Source organism: Pyxicephalus adspersus, chromosome 1, assembly GCF_032062135.1.
Source record: "Pyxicephalus adspersus chromosome 1, UCB_Pads_2.0, whole genome shotgun sequence".
Lineage (NCBI taxonomy): Eukaryota > Metazoa > Chordata > Amphibia > Anura > Pyxicephalidae > Pyxicephalus > Pyxicephalus adspersus.
This window is the reverse complement of record NC_092858.1, coordinates 33,111,442-33,124,865: the sequence shown is the minus strand read 5'-3', so window position 1 is coordinate 33,124,865 and position 13,424 is coordinate 33,111,442. Positions and strand designations below refer to the sequence as shown.

Genomic DNA, 13,424 nt, shown 5'->3' with positions numbered 1-13,424 from the left:
AAATGTAACAAATAATTGCAGAGGTGATGCAGCTATTAATTCATGTTTTGGCAGTAAAAGGAAAACCATTTTTGTTTCATTACAGAGATTAAAGACCAGACAAAAGTTCTGATACTGGGGTTAGTTTTGGGTATTGCCTTCTTTGGCCTCCTCCTAATTATTCTGTATCGGGTCATTGTGGAGATGATTGACCGTCAAGAATACAATCGGTTCCTAAAAGCACGAAGTACTGAGCAATGGAATGAGGTTAGAAATTATACTAGGTATTATTGCAAATGATTTTATAAAAACATTGTTTTGCTCCCAGTCTACCAATAAAGAAAATCTATAGCTGTCAACCAGACCATTTTTATTCAGAAGGGTCGAGAAAGGTTTCGCTTTTAGGACAGAGATCAGCTTAGGTGATCTGCTAAGTTTTTTATGCCACATCAAAGGAAGCTTGCCAGCAGTGAGCTGGGTAGTGAGAGAATACCAGTAAAAGACAAACAAACCTAAGCACTTACTGGTTTATTTGATTGTTTCTCCAAAAAGATGCTAACAATACAATATATTTGGGGTGTGTGTCTAGTTTACTGTGGTGTATTTCCTGTTTTACATTTTTATTGCACTTTGTTCCAGCTGACCATTTAAATGGAGGCAAATGGAAAAAAAAATAAAAATAAATAAAAATATATATATAAAAGAGAGAATTAACTAATGTAACTGTCAATACCCTTTAGGAAAAGGATTAAGGTTTAAATAAAAGTTAAAATTAAAGCTGCAGCAAATAATTTGGTAGTTACTTTCAGTCTTTAGGGAAAATATACACTTCACTATACATAAAAATTCAGATATATGCTCTACTAAATTCTGTACCACGTGTTATGTTTTTATTTCATAATAATTATAAATAATTATAATAATTTCAAATCCTGCTTGCTTAAGGGCTGTTTAGAGAAATCACACTTACCTTAGCCATGACTGGTATTATCTAGAAAACATGTTATATTCCATATTATAATAAAAACACGTTATATTCCATATTATAATAAAAACACGTTATATTCCATTTTTTACAGGCCAATTTATTTATCCTGCTTGTTGCTTATTTTTCCAGGCACAAAACCCTCTCTTCAAAAGTGCTACCACCACCGTGGTAAACCCAAATTTCCACCAAGATTAATTAAGGATTATACATGGAGACAGCTAAACACAAAAATTGTTAAAAGCAGCTACACAGCGGTTTAGATTTTTTAGCCAAAAATTAAAGCCGAGCAAAATCTAGTTGGACATTTTGGTTTGTATGGGTAAATTATCCAAGCACCTATACTTTTGTGTATTTTGTTTTTGTATTTTTAAAAGACCAATTCCTTCTGCAGCTCTGACCTAATGACAAAGAAATCTAAATTTTTTGTATGAAAATGATCTTATCTGTGTTGTCTCTATTGATAGCATGAAGGGCAGGCACATTTTTCTGCATAAAAGGGTTTAGTTTTTCCTCAAATAGTGAACATACTTTAAAGTATTAATATTCAATGTAAATGTTTACAAATGATTGTAGTATATTATTATTTGCTTATTTTTATATATATATAGGAATGCTTTATATAGTGTGTGCCCCATACCTCGTCTGAAAAGCAGATTAAGGCTTTTTACATTAAGCTCACCACTCCTTTATTGCTTTCTGGGAAACCATTCTAATCCACAAGTAAAATCATTACTGTGTTTGGTTGCAGAGCGGAGGACTTCCCCTAAGTTTTTTTTAGAGAAGCGGCTGAGAGTTGAAGTAACAAGATTAGTGTTTATGAAACAGATCCATGATTACAGGCATACTTCTACTTTTATGTTATAGCACTTGTGTAGTATATTTAACAATTAAAGCACTGTCCAGTAGGCACTAGAGTTTGACAACATTATACAGTGCAATCTGCAATCCTACAGACACACATGGCCCCTGTTTTTTCCAACTGCAAATCTGCATGAGGGCCATTTTGCTGAAGGTAATTGCCATTACTTGGCTGTGGCAACATAAAGCACTGGATAAGTAGATCAGGAATCACATTTTCACTAACCAAAAAATATTTGATTCAATGCAATATAAATCTAACATTAAAAATCATAATATAAGGCAGTAAAAGACTTTAAAAAGCAAAGTTGTGAGAATTTTCCTGACACAATGATCAGTGAAGTTTTATAAAACAGATGCTGGGATTAGGCTTTGAATAGTAAGTTTTAAATATTATTTCATATTTACAGGTCAAACAAATCAATACTAAAGTTGAATTTTCTTTAAAAAAACGACTCAGCCATTCCCCAGGATATTGTACCATAAATAAAAACCTCACCTAGTACCCCTACTTACAGTGCTGATCAATTTTTATAATATTTACATGAAAAAGATCTTTCTACAGTGAATAATGGGGTCTCTACAATAAATATTAATACTGTAACCCACAGTAACAATTTTGGTTCTAAATAAGATTTTTGGATGTCATGCTGTAACCAACAGTAACTATTTTTTATGGCTCCAAATTTTTGACCCACTGGGTTCATTGCATAGACTGCACTAGACTTCTGAAGGTGTTCACTTGTCCTATCCTGGACTATTTTTGGTGACTACTGACCACTGCATACCGGGAACCTCCCCCAAAACATTCAATTTTGTGGAAACTCTGACCTAATAATCTATGCAATCACAAAATGGCCCTTGGAAAATCAATCAGATTCCTAGTTTCCCCATTTTTTTTTTTGCTTCCAACACAACTTTAAAAAAATTGATTTTTCACTTGACACGATTTGGCACCCCCTGACCGTTGCCGTTGTAATGAGATAATCAATGTTATTTGCGTCACCTGTCAGTCAATCCAATGTTTGGTTGTTCATAGTATATAAATGTTGATTGTTTACAATTGTGTAATAGAGGATACACCAGTCACACTGCTCGTTTCTAACTTTGTCAGTCTAACTAGAAATAAACACAGTTCTATCTGGGTTGCAAGGTAGGGCAGATAAAGGTAATAGTACCTTACACATTCAGGCTTTACTTTACCCAAAAACTGAAAGCGCTTCGATATTTTAGGGGGGGGGGCATATATGGGTGCCACAAATCTTTTGTCACTCTTGATTGCCAAATTAAGTTTTTTAATTATTTGTTTTGTAAATAAGTCTTACAAGATTGTCGCTAACATTGATTGGAAAAAAAACATGTTTCTTTATATTGGTGGAACTGGAAAGCTGCATTGCACCTTTTCTGGAACTGGAAAGCTGCATTGCACCTCTGTATTGCTTGCATGCTGGAAAGATGACTCCTACCACCTTATTTTTACTAGTTCACTGAAAAACTTTAAGGGCCAATTTATACTTGTACCTTGCAGTAATACATGTGCAATTAATGCAACACACCTGCTCCCTGAGCAGTGTGTGTAGTACATTCCTTTAAATTGCATCCCAATGAACTGTACAGTAGAAAGCAGCACACAAGAATAAGCATAAGTCACATTCAGATTTTAATACGTCATATCAGTTGTTAATGCCATAGCAGTATGCTGTCTTACCACAATAAATGTTAATATATAAACAAACATGTATTAATGCACGGTTTGTGGATGTAAAGTGTAAAAATTCAGCTTAATGTTTTCTAGTAAAAATTTCTTAAATGTGTTTTTTATTTCTATATATAAAATCTTTATGACATTGAAATATATTAGTGAGTGCATTCAAGTCTCATTTTTCAAAGTATTCTGGGTTTGCTCAAAAAGCATGGTAGGTCTATCTTTTTGTATTTTTTTTCAATATCAGAGAAACTACATACAAAGGCATAAAGACCAGGGAAAAAGAGTAATAAACGAATGCTGTGTGTGTAATCTGTGCGTGGTTTGTAGATTTAAAATAAATAGACATCTAAAATAAATAGACAAATAAATAGCCTGGCACATAAAAAGTTGTTAGTTTCAACTGATGCCAGGTGGACCAAGTCTGCACCTTGCTTCCTATGAATTTTAAGGAATTTCCCATTAATATTTCTGTCCACATCATTTCCACATCATATACTTTTCTTTAAAATGTTATACTTAAAAATGTAAACATTTGTGTAACTATTGTATAATACACGAAACAAAAAATACAAAGAACTCCTGCATAAAAAACACGACTTTATTAAAACATTCCAAAAACACTGGCAGAAATGTAAAAAAAATAAAGAACAAACTACACAGTGTTACTGATCTACAAATCAAGAATCCACCTAAATGTAATGCAATAAATTGTCAAAAGAGAATACGTTTTAGAAATAAGTCTATTAAAGCCTTGGGCTAAACCACTGGCTACAAAAGCAGAGCCATGCCTAGGTCAAGTTTTTTTTAATTAGCTCCAAATATACATATATAGATGTTGTCTTAATGGTGGAGATGTACAACAAATCTTTAAAAAAAAATGAACAAATTCTTTTTCAGAAGTTCACAATTGCTGCCTATGTGCTGTCCTAAGTGACTTAAAGCAATCTTCAGCCTAAATTTGAGAATACTAAACACAGATTGGAATGTTTCACCTTCAACAAACTGCTGGCAGATTTCAGTTAACTTTAATTATCATGCAGTGCAGAACCTTACGGATACCAGAAAAAGTGACACAACCACCTTCCATTTAGATCGATACCGAGTGGAGCGCAAATTAGACATGTTGATAAAATAAATCTCACAGTCAATGTAATCTCTGTCCAAAATAAAGCAAGAACATTTTACTGTTACATGCCATAGCAATTTTTATTGTTTTTTTTTTTTTTTTTTTTTACAAAATATCATACATATTTATTACATATTTTAAATGGATAAAAAACTGGATCAATTTACAACACACAATACTGTAAAGAAATAACAACTTACAGATACAAAGACCATTAGGTGTACCTGTTACTTAGGAAGGTAGAGGCAGCCATTATGAGGGATAGCTCTTGCTTTACTAAGACTTAGCAACTCATTGATAGGCTGGATTCTCTACAAAGATGTATATTATAAATAACAGGTACACTTAAGTCAAAGTAGTCAGATTTTATTTTTAACAATTTAAAAAAATTACCTTCATCTACAACAAAATAAAGTCTATTTCTACAATGCATTTTTTTCTATATTTCAGTATACTTGTTTGCAGGAAAAAAAAATATTCACATTCCTGCATTACCTGGCAGTAATAGAACACCGCATCACAGACATTAATGGCGACCCCAGATTTTCTGGATTGTTTCTACAAATGTACTATATACCACCACTAACATTTCCTCTCATTCATCAAATGCACCTTGTCAGAGAGCCATTTTATTTCTTTTACTTTTTTTTGGCAGAGGGAGAAATTTACAAATTAAATCCCCCAATATCAAAGTTGCCTCAACAGCTAAAAAGAAATAAGACTACAGAAGCTTCAGGACCTTAATGGTGTGATATATGTAACCACTATGAAACAAATTCCATCTGACTTAACATCATTAAAAAAAAAATCATCAGTCTCCATGAATACAAATTTATATAAAGATGATTTGCACTAGTATTACCATAATCCAATCAGAGTATTGGGCAGGCTACAATAATCCGAAACTATACCATTCAAAAGCACTAAAAGGTCTGAAAGTTAGACTTAGTTTCAATTAAAAATTTAATTTTTATCCAAATTTTTTTGAGACAGTTTGAAAAATATCTTTCACGTTTCCCTGGGTATATTGAAATGATCTCCCCGTTGATGACCCTTCTCTAGTACAGAGATCAGCAAACTTTTTTGGCCACTAAGCCATTTCAGGGGTAGGCAGGAGCACACTAGCCTGGACTCTCTCCCTCAAGTCCCATCCTAATGGCTCCGTCCCCACCAGAAACGCCGTGGAAAGCATTACGGAGGAGAGGGAATGTTCCCTATTTACCCCAGCGGCGGACGTGTTAATGCTGGCCACGGTTAATAGGAAAAGAAGCCACCAGACAGAGGTTTCAGAAGTTTGTTCCGGCTCCGCCGCGGGTTGCCAGCATTAGGCCAGATCGGCCAGAACAAACTACCGGCTAGGCCATATCTGGCCTAAAGGCCGGAGTTTGCCGACCCCTGCTCTAGTAGTCACCCCCATGGCACTGGTTTGACATGTACTTGCTTTCTGGAGAAAATACAATGGGGGAAAACAATAGGGACTGACAACAGTGTCACTGGTTCCCAAACGAATTGTATATAAGAATAAAAAGGTGAAGGCACTCTAGAGAGTCACAGGACAGAAAGTGAGGGAAATGTTCTTTGGGTATAAGTGTTTTCTAATTAAAGATTTAAAAAACTGGCATACATAACAACTACAAGTTAATGGGAACACAGCCCACTTCAAATTTAAGCTGTGTTATATATTTGCCAAAAGAATGTGTGGTATTATCTGCCTCTACGTGAAGCAAAAATTACTCAGCAGCTTTTCAATGCAGTAATAGAATGGGTAAAATATTATTTAGCTAATAAATACAGTAACCATAATACTGTTTGGCAGCCATAGGACCAAAATCTTTCATCTACCAGGTATTTTTATTAGCAGCCATTATTTAGAAAATGCCAAATTGTTTATCATCATTAAAACACCTCAAGTAACAAGTTAATATATAAAACAAATTATTTATATATTAATGGATCATCACACTATAAACTGATATTTCAGATAGATATTTTAAGTAGAAACAGGTGATTTCAATCACCAATCTACTTCCAGTATCTCCGAGAAAACAGTAATGACCTACCAAGAGTCCTGGTTCTATCGTTCTGTTCTTCCTTTTTCACCTACACCTTTAGTAAGCCATGTTTCAGTCTTAGAACTGCCGTGTTAAACTTGTGACAATGGGTAACTTGTACTCAGATGTGTGACGCATGGCCTCTCTAAGCCCACACCCTACGCATACTTTCCAGCAGGCTCAGCAACAATCCACGCACCAGCAGGCTGAAAAGGGCCCCGCGGGCACAAGGTTAACCACTCTGTTAACCTTTGCCCAAAACACAATCACAGGTAGACTGCCACCATATGATTAGATGGAAGAACACACCATTACCCTTGACAACCACAGTTATGATACTGTTTCTTTATTACGGTCTGCGTTACCCACTGCCACTCCTGACAGGGATGTCTCAGAAATCACAATGTTTATAGTGGCATTTCCAGGTTAGCAAGTTACACTATTCTTACTTAGAGCATTTAGCTTACACTTTTTTTAGTTGCCATTGTCCTTCGCAACAAGATGGTATCAGTGATAGGTCCCTCTGCTAGGCTTACATGGCCCTTCTATGCCAACCCCAGATGTGGGAGTAATATAAGAATCCAAAGACAGCAGGGTGGGGGCTGTCTCCACATAGATTCTGATGCTCTGTGGATGCTTCCAAAATGCCCTTGTTCTAACCATTATTTATAATTTCGTAAGTACAGGTTTTATGAACTGCCAACCCCTATAATATTAATCAGCACAAAAAATGTAGTTCACAGACCAAAACTAGGCATGTATGGGACTTATTCATCAAAACAGGCTAAATATGGTTTCCAGGCTTTCCTGACGCCTAGGAGACTAGTTATTGGTCTGAAAATGCTCACCAATCAGCCAACTACTACTTTATACAGGACGGTATATTGGAAATAAAAAGATTTTTATTAAATGGGTTTCAGAATACAGCTCAGAGTTCAATCAGAGGCTCTACTAGCATTATCTGAGTTTTATGACACCCGGAGACACAAAATTCCATCTTTTACAATGGGTGTTGTAAACTAGAGGGTCTGGAAGGGATGCTGGTTGTCAGATCAAGATATATCTGATAAGGGGAAATTTATGACCCTGGTTTGTTATAATTAGACAATAATTTTACATTTAAAGGGGAGTTTAGACATTTTTAGACCCGATATCACAAGGTGCATAGCATTTGACATCAATTTCAGATAATTTTGGAACCATTTAAAAGGTGCATTTGAACTCCTGTCAACCTGCACTTCGACCCAAGCTCTATAGCATGAATTGGGAAGAACTATGGTTCTTGTTTAAAAGGAATTTGCTGCTTCCTCCCTGCAAGGTGTAATAGCTAACTGCTTATCCTGCCAGTGATGTCCAACTCATGCAGCCTCCTATATTAGTGTGGCAATCTGGGCTCCTCATGTAGGCCATATGACTGCTTGCACTACAGTGGAATTTAAAAAAAAAAAAAAAAAAAGGGCCGTATAAGACGCTCGGGAATATAAGACGCACCCAATTTTAAAGGAGGAAAATCTAGAAAAAAAAAGATTCTGAAAGATGCTGCCAGAGAAGAAGAGACACACGCTGCATGCAGCCAGCGAGGAGAAGAGGCACACGCAGGATCAGGTATCGGGTGAGTAAATTATTTTAATTATTTTATAACACATTTGTCGTATAGGACGCACTAACTTTTCCCCCCCAGTTTTGGGGAAGAAAAAGTGCGTCTTATACGGCAAAAAATACGGTAGGTGGCATTTGTATCAGCATTACCACTGCCGATCCACAAGCCTGTAGCTTGTTAACCATTTACTGGCCCTAACTTACATAGTACATCAGGTTGAAAAAAAACATACGTCCATCAAATTCAACTACTAGGGAAATAAACATATGCCAGATATAAAACCCTATAGACAGTTGGTCCAGAGGAAGGCAAAAAAACCCTGGTGCAATTTGCTCCAACAGAGGAAAAAAAATTCCTTCCTGATTCAATGAGGCAATTGGATGTTCCCCGATCAACAGTCTCTGTTATCTTTACTTAATAGCCAGTTACATTCTGTGCTTCTAGAAAAGCATGCAGCTTTTTCTTAAAGCAATCTATAGAACTTTTCACAGACCTTACAGTGAAGAATCCCTTCCTTATCCAGAGCTTTTATTAGTTTAGTTGCCCTTTTCTGCCCTCTCCCCAATTCCACAGTGTCCTTTTTGTGAACTGGTGCCCAAAACTGGACTGCATATCCCAGATGTGGTCTGACCAATACTTTGTCGTGTCCCCTTCTCTTTCAATTAACAACATTTTCAAATGAAACCCTGCTGTGTCTGGAAGAAGCATGTGAGGCAAATGAAGGTGGATTTAATTCCAATAGGTGAGAGAGTATTTTTTCCTTTTATTAGGGATTTGTGTATGACATAATTGGATCTGACTCTAGATCAGTGTTCCTCCACCTTTTTAACAGCAACACTGCAGTGGGATTTCACAAAATAATGAACAACATGGCCATTATTTAGTTATAGTGAAGGGGAATCAAAAAGGGTCTACTGGCAGAATCAACAGATAATTTAAAAAAATGGTATGGGGTCTTAGAAAAATAAAAACTGCCATGTTATTATTAGTTACAGTATACATGATGACATTTTTTTTTTGCCCACAGATTAAAGAGGACAAAGTTATGATGGCATAATAATACAGGTAGTCCCCGGGTTATATACGAGACGAGAGTGGACTGTAGGTTTGTTCTTAAGTTGAATTTGTATGTAGGTAGGAACAGGTACATTTTTTTTTATAATGCAATTAGGACAGATGTTTGTCTCAATATATTATTAAGCAGCATGGTGCCTAGACATTCATTAACTTCTGGAGCAGGCTGTGCTTTGATATGCAAAAAAAAACAACTGCATAGTGCAGAAGGAGCTGCAGAAAGAGCTTAGTCCTTTAAATCACTAACAACCTCAGCTGTGTTTAGTAAAAGATTTCTTCTGGAAGTCATGCAAACCGCCCCCTCCCCCCTTCAAGCCTCCGTTCTGCACATAGCAAGCAGGGAAGTCTGTTCGTATCTAGGAGGCGTCCGCATGTCGGATGTCCTTAACCCGGGGACTACCTGTAATGTAAACATAAAAATCTTCCAAAAAAAAAAAAAAACTGCCTACAGTTTTACCTTTTAGAGCTACAGGAATTTTAGCAAAAAACATAAGTAAAAAAAAAAACTAACGATACAGTGCACTAAAACATGTAACAGTTAAATGATATCTACTGTTTAAAATCTCTGTAACCATTTTTTTAAATTTCTTCTTGGTCCTTAAACCCTTCTAATACTAAATACAACAACTATACAACAAAATGCTTCTGTAACATTTCCAAACTTTTCTTAAAAAAGATACATGGAACTAAAGATGTTCTATACATCTGAGTATATATGAGTATACATCTGAAGTGAGCATCTTTAACTAATTTGATAAAATGCAATAAAATGTACTTTTAAGGCTACGTACACACGTGCAATGAGTGCAGCTCAGGGCTGATATTGGACGAGAATCTTGCATGTGTACAGTGTTCGTTGTCCAAACAACCATCCGGGCAGATACACGAACGACAAATGATCGTAATGCATGCGATGGGGAGAGAGAGCGCAGCGGAGTGTCGCTCGGTTTTTCTCCCCCTCACCTGCAAAGTGCAGTCATTTGTCGTTGGAAAGGATTGCGAAAGATCCTTTCCAACAACAATTATTGCATGTGTGTACTTAGCCTAACAAATCAGACTTTGTGGAAGGCTACAGAGGAGTATAACAGTAAAGAATTTAGATGGAACCAGTAGGCAAAAAATATTGCAGTGCAAAAGGTTCAGAGACCAAGTAAACAGTAGTGACCTGACTTTAAACTGGTTCTTTCACGCTAAAGTTGCTGTGCCTGGTACCTGTGGCAGCTTTTAATGCCCCCATCATTTCCAAAAGCTGGGTCAATTTTAAATGCCAATTATGGGTACTTCTGGATCTTGACCACTTTCTACAAGCCCCTACACATTCTTATTGGTCCAACAAAACATGCCTGAATGACCAATAAAAAATGTGTATTGGAAGCAGACAGAAGTAAACAACTTCTCATTACCTAGACGTGCCAGAGCTGGCATTCAGGTGTGTATGTGTACAAGGGTGGTGATGAAATCTGCTGCAGGTACATGATGCTGCAGCAACGTTATACCTGCTAGTTTTAAGTGGCAGAATCACTTTAAAGAGCATTGTTTACTTTAACACAATGGAAAACAGTGATTTATGGACTGATGTAAACATTGAAGAAAAAAAAAACCTTCAGTTTTTCTCCATTTTAACCATTTCCAACTATTCCCCACATTTCTTGGAATTTTAGTTGCAGAGTAAAACGCCTAGATATTACACGGTCATTCTAAACAGTTTAATATCAGACCAGCAAACATGAATCATCCAGCTCATGTGGTCAGACCTAAATGTAAAACCACCTTCACAATCCAGTGATTTTAGCAGTCTACCAAGTTGGAGACTGATAAAATAATTGTTGAGCTCTGAACTCTTCATGAACATGTGAACCACATCACCATCTTCGATGGAAATGTCCAATGTTTGTGTGGTTCAGCCAGGGTTGTGGAAAAATTCTTAATTGATTAAAGACAAACACTCCGTGGTTTATTCTGTTTTCATTTTCACTCCTCCATTTAGCCATTTAGACTTCCTGTCAACAAGTATTTTGTATTAAATAAAATGCCCTCTCCCGATTCTCAGTCACCTGTCCTTATAGATACGGAATCAGGTCTTCATACTGGTGTAAACATGTCCTGAGTGAACACAGAAATTTCTGGACACTAAATTGACAGGTTAAACTGCAAGCTACATGAGACCCATCTCAGAACTCTTTGGACGATTGCCCTGGCACACCCTCTTGTGTCTCAAGAGCCGGTCTGTCCTTGAAAAAGCCTTGGAAAAAGAAAAACAAAATTGGGTGATTATTCAGACAAGAATCACAACTACATATCTAAGAGTATTAGAACTTTTGATGAACAAACTTTTGTCTAATGAGAACATTGTATTTAGGCGGTGAAACCTTGGTTAGGTTTTACTACTGTGTGGTTCCTGTTAGTTAGATTCAACCTTTGTTACAAAAATAAAAAGTTGGAGGAAATCCTAAACTTCATGATATCAAAAAAGCAAGAGTAAAGGGAAAGCTTCCAATGAGGACCTATGTTCTGGTGACAACTATTCCAAAACAGGAATTCCCCTTTCTTCTCGAACTTTCAAAAGCAACTTTAAAAAAAAAAAAAAAAAAAAAATCTACCAAACCACACGGGGGTTGCATACAGGAAAAAACATGGATTCTATTTTAACCAATATATTATAGATCTGTATCTATTTATTATTAACCTTAAAAGGTCATTACACCAAAAAGTATATTTTGTTCTTGAATTTTTATTCCAGTTCCAACTTTAGTTACTCTGCTTTGGATTTCTACATTACAAACCTCTGTATGATAGTTCGTAAGAAAGATTCAAGAGTAAGTAGATCCCCAACTCAATGGCTGTTAGGGCAAGAACTTGAGGACAGCAACCTTGCTGTTGGAGTCTCTGAGCATTGGAAGAAGCTGGTGCCCGATATAACTAAGCAACATTTGACACAAACTTAATTATCTTTTTTGAAATTAAACCCGTGATGAGAGAAATAAAGTGACTGGTGTTGCTAGCTTCCTTTTAATTCTAGATACCTAGCTGTTAAGCTGATCATCTGGCTCCAGTTGTTTTGTGACACTTGTCCCGGGCCAGTATAAGGGTGCATACACACGTTAGAATTTCGTCATTGGAAAGGATATTTCAATGACAAAAGACTGAAAGATGAATGAACGAGCACTGTACATACCACGCTGTTCTGCTCTATAGAGAGGAAAGGAGGAGAAAGAGCAAGCTGCACTTGGCTGCGCTCTCTCCCCTCCACCTGTATTGCAGTCATTGTTTATTTATGGATCCACCAGGATGAATCCATGAACGACGTCCGACAACCGTGGTACAGACGACAGATTCTCGTCCGATATCAGAACTGAAGCGATAATTGGACGAGAATCATCTGACGTGTATACGTAGCCTTAACACAAAGTCAGATTTATAGGTAGGTCACTAACATCTCCAGAAAATTGGTAGCTTTCATATTCCTTTTATTAAAAGTAGTTCTACAAGTATGTAATTACCCCTTCATCTGGATATATGTGACATTAGTGGTGTATACACAATGAAATCAAGATGTACAATTTTTTTTTCCTCCCTCAAAGTAATATTTTATTGCTGTCTGCATGTTAGGGAGATTTACTTTCTCTAAATGTCCTGATCACTAATGTTATTAGGAATAAAAGGGAGGGGAAACCCAAAAAAGACAGGAAGTGAAATCTTCCAAAGGAGACCTATAAGCTAAATAAAAAACTGACTGCACTTAACTGATCCATTAAGACACTGTACATGCATTGCAGATATGTACTGGATGTACATTTGTACGTTTGTTTTTTGGCCCAAACACTTAAAGGGTTACCAAAAATAGAGAACAGTGGTAGCTTTGCATTCAAATTCTCTCTCTGTGATGAAAGACTCTATAAAGCCCATTTAAACAACGCAGGTAGGGGGAAGGTGGTCACTATCCATTCATTGTGGCAACTGCTAATTTGAAATCTGTATACAGAATTCTTTAAAAAAAGCAGGCAAGAATATTCTGCCAATTGTGCAAAAAGCCAGGGGCT

At 36.4% G+C, this 13,424-nt stretch overlaps 2 protein-coding genes across 6 annotated transcripts in view; one reads left to right on the top strand and one right to left on the bottom strand.

Annotated features, from left to right (window-relative positions):
- The window catches only part of ITGB7 (integrin subunit beta 7), a 39,190-nt gene extending 35,348 nt beyond the window's left edge, over positions 1-3,842 (top strand). For both annotated transcript variants that reach the window (XM_072405805.1, XM_072405797.1), the window contains exons 15-16: positions 86-246; positions 1,097-3,842. In XM_072405805.1, coding sequence (XP_072261906.1) covers positions 86-246; positions 1,097-1,162 — 227 coding nt within the window. In that variant the 3' untranslated portion in view covers positions 1,163-3,842. The remainder of the gene's footprint in view (positions 1-85; positions 247-1,096) is intronic.
- Positions 3,843-4,110: 268 nt separating this feature from the next.
- Positions 4,111-13,424, bottom strand: part of ZNF740 (zinc finger protein 740) — a 31,057-nt gene continuing 21,743 nt past the window's right edge. For all 4 annotated transcript variants that reach the window (XM_072405827.1, XM_072405841.1, XM_072405834.1 and 1 more), the window contains one exon: positions 4,111-11,626. In XM_072405827.1, coding sequence (XP_072261928.1) covers positions 11,540-11,626 — 87 coding nt within the window. In that variant the 3' untranslated portion in view covers positions 4,111-11,539. The remainder of the gene's footprint in view (positions 11,627-13,424) is intronic.